The 10,000-nt window shown below is 40.1% G+C and overlaps 1 protein-coding gene across 2 annotated transcripts in view; it reads left to right on the top strand.

Moving 5' to 3' along the window:
* Positions 1-10,000, top strand: part of LOC138045694 (serine-rich adhesin for platelets-like) — a 133,594-nt gene that overhangs the window by 10,137 nt on the left and 113,457 nt on the right. For both annotated transcript variants that reach the window (XM_068892280.1, XM_068892279.1), the window contains one exon: positions 8,965-9,035. In XM_068892280.1, the coding sequence (XP_068748381.1) occupies positions 8,965-9,035 (71 nt within the window). The remainder of the gene's footprint in view (positions 1-8,964; positions 9,036-10,000) is intronic.

Below are 10,000 nucleotides of genomic sequence, written 5' to 3'. Positions count from 1 at the left end.
CAAAAGTTTTTCACACTGTGCGTGATGCCTGGTCACGGAAAAAAGTTCACGGCATGAAATGACAAAGACCGTGACAATTTGTGAACTTGCGTTGTGAACTCACTTATGTTCACGACGTGAAATTGTGTTGCTGCACCATCCAGAATAACAGGGACAGTATCCATGACTCGTTACTATAGGTAAACTTCGTGGTCTGGTTTGAGCAATAAAAGTTAAACAAGGTTAAACAATTTTCTGCTTCGGAAATTGAATAATGGCCAGTATTTATATCATCTCTCACGTGAAATGTTTAACCTTTATGGGGTGCCGTGTGGCTGTGGTTTCATAGCGTGAAATTTTGGTGTTTTTTCACGGCTTGGCATGAATGATTCTCGGTTCTCATACATTAGTAAAGTGCTCAATGTTTTAAAGGAATCTGATGGAACGTTCAGCTTGTTTTAAATAATTTCTCTCCATGTCTACTGTGAAATCGGCATTGTGAAATTTCATAAGCCTCCTTTTGGCATGAATGGTCACAAATGGAGTGTTTTACATAAAATAATAATCAATAGAGATTTACAGACCTTGTTTCTTTTTTGTAATTATTACTTATGGTGACGTCCATATTTCTTAGATTTCGAATGCATTCCTCCTCATATACGCTACTGAATAAAATGGAACTGTGATAAGCCTGTGTTTCAAACTGATGGTTTTAGAGGACCCTGAACAACGAAACATTCTAAATCCGTTTAGCAAATAGCAGAACTTGCGTGGCAAAAGATGTAGGCCGTGGAAGAAGCAAAACTCATCCAAAGATCTGCTAAAGGAAGATTCACAGGAAAATTTATTCACAGCTAGTAGAAGCATGGGGACTCTTAGAGAGCAAACATGATTTTGTATTTGACTGACAAAGAAGTAGAAACTGCCAATAACTGGATTACACAGCTCCATGAATCATTCACGGAAGATACGACTATGAAGATGAGTTACATATTAAGTAATGATCCATGTAAGGTGGATAGCAATTTTCTTTGTTATGCGGCAACGGGGCTTTCCCCACATAGGAATGTTATCATTTTTACACAGAGAATGCATAAACCTACAGGAAAGCCGTTAACGCAATAAAATTCATTTACAACCCACTTTGAAAGGGTGTTTTTTTGTGTTAAAAGATTTCTGTGGAATTCATTTAAACTGAGACCAGATGAAAGATGGAAGATGGTTGGAAAGTAAGGATGAATATAATACTGCTTTTATGAAGTTTTGTTAACTTTTGCTCTTTAAAGTGCCCCTGTGACCAAAAAATCAATTCATATTTTTCTTTGGATTTCAAAACCATGTTCACAAAACACTAAGTGACCCACGTTTTAAGCCTTGATTTCAAAAAGACACCTCTTTATTTTAACTGCCATTACTACAGTAACATTATGTTCTTGAGAGAGCTGGATCGAGGAGAAAATGAGGTCAAAGGCTCACTAGTTTAAGAATGCAATACGTGTGTACGCCGCAGAATTAATATGCAGCACGGGGGTTTTGGGCTTTCAGACTTTTAAACTCACGCTTTGCATATATAATAAGCTGCGTTCACACACTGAAATTTTAAGCTAGTGAGCCTCTGACGTCACTTTTCCGTGGATCCAACCTTCTGAGGTCCAATCGGTCAGTTTTGAACATGAGTAATGGCGGACCGTGAAATCCAAAACTCAAAGTAAACGGCCTTTGGATAAAAATCAAAGCTCAAAATCTTGCCAGTGAGGTGTTAAGCAAACACACTTTCAAAATCTGAAGGAAAAAAGGAAGTGGTTTTTTTGATCACAGGGGCACCTTAAGCCAATCAGAAGTAAGTACAGACAATAGAAAAGTTATCACCTTTTTGCATACCAATTGAATTCCAACATGTTCGTTGCCGTTGTTGCTATCATTCTTATCTGGACCGTTTCTTAAACGACATAGTAGTAGTAGAATCTAGAGTGCGGGCAGAAGCAGAGCGTGGAGAAGGGAGAAACAAACAGCATGAACAATTAATACAGAGAATAATAATTTGATCAAGCAGCGATAAGAAGAAGCATGGCGCAAGTTGTTTTTGAAACATCGTGCCAATGCATTATCAACACGATCTCTACAATCTAAACCAGATCCTGTGCAATTTGATGGTGATGCCAGTGTCAATCAAGAGGCTGAAGAAAGAGTAGTTACCGGTACGTGCCCTTGCTGCAAGGAAATGCACTTGCTGAAAAGAACTTGGAAGGGAGATGGCAGCTTTTACAGGAGAAGAGACTTTGTCATGGATGTCTGAACTTTGGGCACATGAGAGCCCAATATCGCACCATGGAAGGATGTAATTGCTCGCGGGGTACATTTCCTCATAATAAGCTGCTTTATAAAGATCGTTCCCAGTCTTGAGCCCAGCAAGAGCAGACCAAAGAAACCCCCATTGAGGGTAAAGAGAAGGTGGATTCATACACATCGCTCACCCAAGGCTCACACTATGCAGTACTGCTACACATTGTTCCAGCACCAGTGTTTTCTACCAGTGGACAATCTTTTACCACCTACGGCCTCTTGTACAATGCAAGTCGGGGAACCATTATTAGCCAGAAGCTTGCAGAGAAACTGAACATTGATGACCTCTCAGGATGCTTTGAGATTCTTGTGGTGGAGTGACAACAGTGATAACAATCCTCAGGAATACGCTATGACTGTCCATGTTTTTGGAGCAACTGACTCTCCATGCTGTTCTAACTATTGTGTGAAGAGGGTAGTGGAAGATAACAGAGAGAAGTATGATCCGGTGGTAACCAACACCGTGCTGAGACACTTTTATGTTGATGCTAAAGGCGGTTAAGAATAAAGAGATCGCTATCCAAGTCGTTCGCGACATGATGGAGCTGCTTACAAGAGGTGCTTTTCAGCTGACAAAGTGTAATTCCAACAGCCGTGTCGTCTTGAACGCTATTCCCAATCAAGAAAGAGCTGTCCCTTCGATAGACCCTGATTTAGACCACTTGCCAATTGAGAGAGCACTTGGAGTGAGGTGGAACGTCGGCAGAGACGCGTCTTGTCTTAATGTTTTGGATTGTTGCAAGAGTTCGCAAAGAGTTTTGGATCGTAAACAGAAGGGTGGAAATCAAGAGAGCTGCAGGTGATTGTTTTGCTTGTAAATGGCAGTATGCCCAGCAAATGACTCAAGAGATGGCCGAGTTGGCGAAAATATGATTGACACCCTATCAGCCACCGTTAACTTCTACCGGTATGGCCTCTTGCAAGTTAAATGTGTGTGCGGTACCGCTAAATGCTATGGATGTATCTTTATATGTATGACCTCTCGGGCGGTTCTCCTCGATCTAGCACAATCTCTTGAGACTGACGCTTTCATAATGGTGCTGAGAAGATTTCTTAACACTCGTAGAAATGTGAAAGAGCTGTGATCGGACAATGGCACAAATTTTGTCGGCGCTGAGCATGAATTGAAAGAGTGTATTAACAAATGGAACCATAGGCAGATTGAAGAGGAGCTTAAGATCCGACAGTGTCAATAGGTATTTCATCCTCCAGGTGCCTCTCATATGTCTGGTGTGTGGGAGAGGCTGATTAGGAGCATCAAAAGATCGATGAAAGCTATCCTGGGTGAAAGGCTAGCCGACGAAGAGGTCCTGAGAACAGTACTGTGAGAAGCCCAAGGTATTGCTAACTCTAGGCCCCTCTGCCCGAACTTTGTTGACATGCGAGATGTAGAAGGTATCATCCCAAATCACCTCCTATTGCAGAAACCAGCAATGATGTTACCCTCTGGCGATTTTGATGATTCAGACCTTTGTTGCCGTAAGCGATGGAGACAGTCTCAAATTCTCATGGATCATTATTGGAGAAGATGGTTGCACAAATATGTACCAAGCTTACAAGAACGACAGAAATGGAATGTCCCGCACAGGAACCTAGGGCTTGACGATTTAGTCCTTATAGTTGACAAGAACTCTCCCAGGGGACATTGGATCCTTGGCTGTATCACCAAGGTATTTCCAGGAAAGGACGGATTTGTGCGCTGCGCAGAAGTAAAGACAAAACATTCAACATTGCTTTGCACCATCAGGAAACTTTGCCTGCTGTAGGCATCTATGTCTATGTCTATTTATTTCTGTTATTGTTGTGTTGTTTTAGTGCTTACTAGCGTTATTTGTGATTATGTTTACTTTAGCCAACCTCAGCGATTTCCATGTTATGCTGTCTGCAAGGTCATCATTCATTCAAATTTAAGGCAATAAATGGAATCAAGAGCGTAAGGATCATGGCGAAGTGAAGTTTCTGTACAATAATACTTACATGAATGACATCGAGAGCACTGTGTACCAACAGCACAAAAACTTTCCAGTGATATTTAGAGTTTGATTAACAAGGGTGGATTCCAAGTCAAGGGCTGGATATTTTCAGGTGATCCTATAAACCAAGAAAAAAGGGCTATACCTAGTGAGCCAAATACCTTGGCAGGGAAAGTCCTCGCAATAATCTGTAATCCAGTCAAGGATTACTTATACTTTGAAGTTAAATTAAACTTTTCGTGTAAGAAGCACAAGTTGCGCACCAAAACAGATTTAAAGACTAATAAGCTGCCCTATGAAATTCCAGAACAACTAACGAAATGTACCGGTATTATTCTTTCTCAAGTTAACAACATCTACAATCCACTCTGATTAGCAGGACCTTTCACAGTGAGAGCGAAAATAATGACATGTCCTATATGGGCAAACAACATCAAGATGAACTGGGATGATCCTATTCCAGAGGAAAATAAGCGAGATGGGATAATGTTCTTCAGAGAACTACTTGATATGGACAATGTCAAATTTAAGAGATGCATGAAGCCACATGATATAGTTGGAGATCCAATATTGATTATCATTAGCGATGGATCCAGCCAAGCCTTCAGCGCATGTGCTCACGTATGATGGGAACTCTTGAAAAGTGGCCTGTTTAGAAGTAGCCTGATTCAGTCCAAGAACTGCCTTGCCCCCATTAACCCTTTAACACCCAAACCGGCCTAAACTGGCCAGACTTAATACTTTACTCTGTCTAACGCCAGACGATTTTACTTGTCAATGGGAAACCCCTGGAGACATTGGGTTAAGAGGATATCTATTAATTTATGGGTGCTATGAGGAGCAATAATCAACAAACGACTAAAAGTGCTCATACAACAGCAGTGCAGATATCCTTTCCAGAGATTCTACCATATATCGTTGATTCACAAATAGTGCATGCTATGATTCAAAAGGATTCCTATGGTTTCAACACACTTGCTGCAACACGCATAGGAGAAATTCAAGAAGACACTGATCCTGGGTCAAGAGTGAGTATAACATTGCTGATTGGTTAACCAGAGGCAAGAAGCTGAGAGAGATTGGTTTTGGCAGCAGTTGGCAGGATGGACCCATATTCCTTAACCAACCAGAGAGTGAATAGCCAGTGAGTTGTGATTACGCTGAACAACAATTACCGGACATGATGAAAACCGCAAGAATTGCGACTGCGGTTGTAAAGGACGATATAGTAACCAGAATTAACATAAACAAGTATTCAAACTATAAGAGATTGCTATGAGTGACAGCGCGAGCGCGAGACTGCTAATTATTTAATCACTACAATATGAAGATTTTAGCTCGTTGTACTTGTTTGTCTCTGTAAACCATAATATATAGTCTAAAAGCGGAGCTCCTGTTTCTAGCCCCCGAAAGCAATATAGTGTATATGGAAATAATTGTGCTTGTGCATAAAGTAAAAAAACATCATTGTCATTATTGTATACAGTTACCTGTAACAGTGAGCCGACAGCAGTAAACCAACAATATTTTTTTATTATTTCAATCAACAACTAAAACTGAAATTACATTTTTTATTTGACTGATTATCTTTATGCCCTCTCTTTTCACTTTAGAACAAAATCAAGAATTACTAATTAAAAAGTCAAGCTTAAACATAGTAATTCACTTACTTGACCTCAATTTCACAGTTAAACAAAGCAGCTCACGACTGGACATCCATTTCACACAAAAAGCCTTAAATCAAAAGGTATTGATTTAGTGGACAGTCATCGCAGTAATGAGAATTCAGTTCCAAAATAAGCAAAATGTAGCAGGACACAAAACCTCATGACAAACAAGACAAACGATTGTAAGTTATAACTCATTTGCTTTTAGAGATTTTGCTGAAAATCCCAGGTTCAAGTTTATCAAACCACTTCTCAAAGTCTTGTCTGACCAAAAAGAACCTAAACTGACCCAAACATTGCTTACAAGTGCGTTCATTGCAGATAAATGTACTGCAATCTAATTTGAATTTAGATGGCATTGAGAGTTCGGTTATAATATGTCTGGCGAAATAGATGTCTGAAGAAAACTCGCCAATGATGTCTGGTGTAAGCTTGAATGGCGACGTCGTGTGTGATTGTTGAAATTTGCGAGAATCTCTGTCAACACAGAATTGTAAACGTTTTCAGGCCTTTTTCGTTTCTTTTAGCGAGTTTTACAAAATTTGTGTGGCAGTTAGGCATATATTTGTTTTGTCTCTTGCCCTATTTCTCTCAACTTTATGATGTTCTTCATTGAAATCTTCTCTTCTTCTACTTCTCTTGGCTCTTTCCTACTTTATCTCTCACTAATGCTAAAAACTCTTCCCCACTGACGTGGGAAAAAGGCAGGCTGCACAAAAGTTTCCTGCCAAGAAAATTTGCCCATCTGCTGCATTTGCGAGACTCCCCTCCCTTCCCTTTCTTAGTCTCCCTTCTCCCTCCCTCAGAGTCTGTACAGACAGACGTACGTGTATGCTCAGTCAAACACATGACAACCAAATGAAAATTCTCTTTAATATGGGGCTCTGCCCCAGGCCACTTTGCGCCCCTTTGCCCTGCTGTTAGCGGAGCTCCGCGGGCGCCAAGCACCATAGCTAAGAAAATATGGTAACCCATCGATGTGAGAAAATTTGGTTTTATAGCCATGATGTCATGAACGTCCGTACATGTGTACATCCGTACGTCCGCCCGCCCCTCCATGTATGCCAATGTGACCAGTATCACGTAACCATATCATGGGCTCAACTTTAGAGCTCATCGAGGAGGCAATACTCCAGTTTACACTCCAGCTAGTTTACAGCATACATCTTTGATATTGGACATCAATGTTATGGTCAATTGACACCTGTCAAAACAAGGTATCTGCTCGTGGGCTCAAGTTAGACCTTATCGAGGTCAGCCCTTTTTTTTTTTTGAAGTTGACCGCTGACCCGGGACTGGTTGTTGATTGGATCGCAGGCTCAAGCCAGGTCAGACAATCACACTCACACCTGGACGAGGCTTAATTATTCGCGCTCTTTCTGTGGCTTAACGTGGCTACACAGCAATGCTACGCCAGCAAAAGCTCTTGACAGTCGATGCTTTTTGTGTTCAGGTACGGTTTGGAAAATATATTTTTCTTGCATTAATTTCGAATCTTCTGTTGCAAGATGCCTGGACGGCCTATGTCAGAAGAACAGAAACGAAAGAAGAGAGAAAGAGAACGAGAACGACAAAATGGTACACCAGTAATAGCTTAAAGTTGGTGGAAGACGTTACTCCACAAATTCTTTTCTTGGACACTAAACCGTTTGTTATTTCTACGGATGCGTTATTTCAAGTGGATGCATATTTCTAAAATGTGGTTTAGTCGTTTTTTCCTTTGTTCAGGAATGAAACTCGAATTTTTATTGTTAACTGAAATTAAATAACAATGATCTGTACTCTTTTTGGACAGAAATAATCGATCTGTTGCTGGTTTGTTTGGCCTTAAAATGCGAGCGAACAAGAAGTTTTTTTACTCTGCTTGCCTAACTGTTTTCCGATGTGCCTCGACAGTGACAAGAATTTTGCACTTGTGTTCTAAACATGTAATCGCAATGAGTTCTCGTAAAAGTATAGGGAGAAATATCACCAGCTCGTGTTTTCAGAAGTTTGTTTAGAGCACGTACAGGTAATTTGTTGGAGATCTGGTTTGAAGTTTGTCCTTTTTGTAGCTGATTCTGGTTCTAAGCCAAGCTGGCGTGTTTCAATGAAATACATCGAATTGTAAATGATCTCGTTTTCAGAGATGAAGTGGAATCAATAAAGTACATCAATAAAACTCCTTGTTTGACCTTGAACCGACAAAGACGATCTGTCACATCACGAGCTGTAGTACGTCTGTGATTTCTAATTTTAGCTTGATTCCTATTAGCTGCCGTTTGACAGTCGACTCTGAAATGGCTTCTTTCCTTTTCCGTTCTCTTGCTGAGGATTTGCTTGTTTTCTTTTAAAACTCTTGCGATTCAAGAAAAATTAATTGCCTAACTGGTGAATTCGACAGTAGATTTTGCTGGAAAAACTGATATCACACTCATCCCTTTGTGATTCATGCGATCAGTCAGTTTTTCAGATGAAATTAACCGTGGAATTCACTAGTTAGGCAGCGAAGAAAATGTTACATAATTAAGCAATATCTGGGAAAACCAAAAGGCGGACAGTTCCAAAGCTTTTTTTTTTTCACTAATCCTACAGCCAGTAAGAATGAACAAGCCGGGAGCTCCGCTTTTAGGCTTGGCTAAATCTATATATTGTTGTTTACAGTAGGGAGCTTAAGCATGTGTGTTTTTGACATGCGGACGGCAACCGCAACCATGTTTACATTGCTAAGTATTGTTTCTCTATTGGAAATGATACTTATAAAAATCTGGGGGAATCCACTGTCCTGGCGTGTAAAATGTTCTCTTCCGGTTGCCGTCGGCATCTAAAGAACATGCGTGCTTAAACTCCCTAGTGACAAACCAGTTGTCCTTGGTAATGGAGTGCAAGTTGAAAGACAGGAGGGTTTTATTTCACACGCACTGATTAAAACTATTATTATAATATTATTGTTTTTATTTCCTTTCAGTCATGAGAGAGATTTATTTTTCTGACTTTGTCAAACTGTTGCTTTTCTCTTGTAGGAAGTTGGATTGGGTGAATTTAATGACTTTAGTTCTGTCAGTGTTGAGCAGGATCTAAAGATTTGTGACAGGTAGATGTTATTCCATGTACATTTAACAAGAAGCTATTTCAAAAAAAGAAATAGAGTTTTGTTTCCGAAATGGTAAGGGCAGGAGAAAAGATAAAATACTGTAGTGTGGGTCACTCGGTCTGTTGTATTTATTTCGCTTTGTCTATGCAAACTCTCAAGAAATGAAGATGAAATGTGGACGCAAACTCTCTGAACAGTGAGAAGCATGTCAAGGAAATTATTAACCATTAAAGAGAATAACAGATACTTGTTTATGTACACAGTACATCAAACCATAAAGTCTACAAATACCAATTTTACCTTCAAATGTCACTGCATAACATTTCAAATTTTGCTTTCAGTGAATCTTCCATTACACAGTCAGTTGTGCCCGATACAGTCGCCAATGCGCCCATTTGTTTACCATACTGGAACCGGTTGCTCGAAGCCCGGTTAGCACTAACTGTTGGTTAAGAGATATCAGAACCTATGGGTTTCCATGGTATTTAATGCCAGTTAGCGCTAACCATGCTTCGAGCAACCGGCCCCTGGCGACCAAGATTCAAACGTTAGTCGCCACGTTGGCGAACTCTTTGGGTTCTGTATATGTTACCTTTATATACTATGCCATTAAATAAAGCTTAAAGCTAGGTAAATCGGTGCGAACGACTGAGGTTTGTAGGAAAAATGTGATGAACATGTCAATATATGCCATCTTTGATTTTTTTTAAAGTTTTGTACATTGTGGAATGAGGTGAAATGAAAAGTATTGGTAGGGTGGATCAATGAATGTCTGTTGCCCTTCCAAAGCTATCACAAGAGTCCTTTTTTATGCTCCTGGCTCAGTTTGTCTTAAAAGGAAAAGGGTGCACCCACCTGGTTGCAGTGTGAACCTTTATGACAAAAAAAAAATCCATCTTCTTTGGTGATTCAAACCAACCTGAAAAGTACAAGGAAGGATAAGGTTTTTTGCGAATGTTGGCCGT

This window comes from Montipora capricornis, chromosome 4, assembly GCF_036669925.1.
Source record: "Montipora capricornis isolate CH-2021 chromosome 4, ASM3666992v2, whole genome shotgun sequence".
NCBI classification, from domain to species: domain Eukaryota; kingdom Metazoa; phylum Cnidaria; class Anthozoa; order Scleractinia; family Acroporidae; genus Montipora; species Montipora capricornis.
Note: the sequence above shows the minus strand (reverse complement) of the source record. Positions and strands in the feature narration are given on the sequence as shown.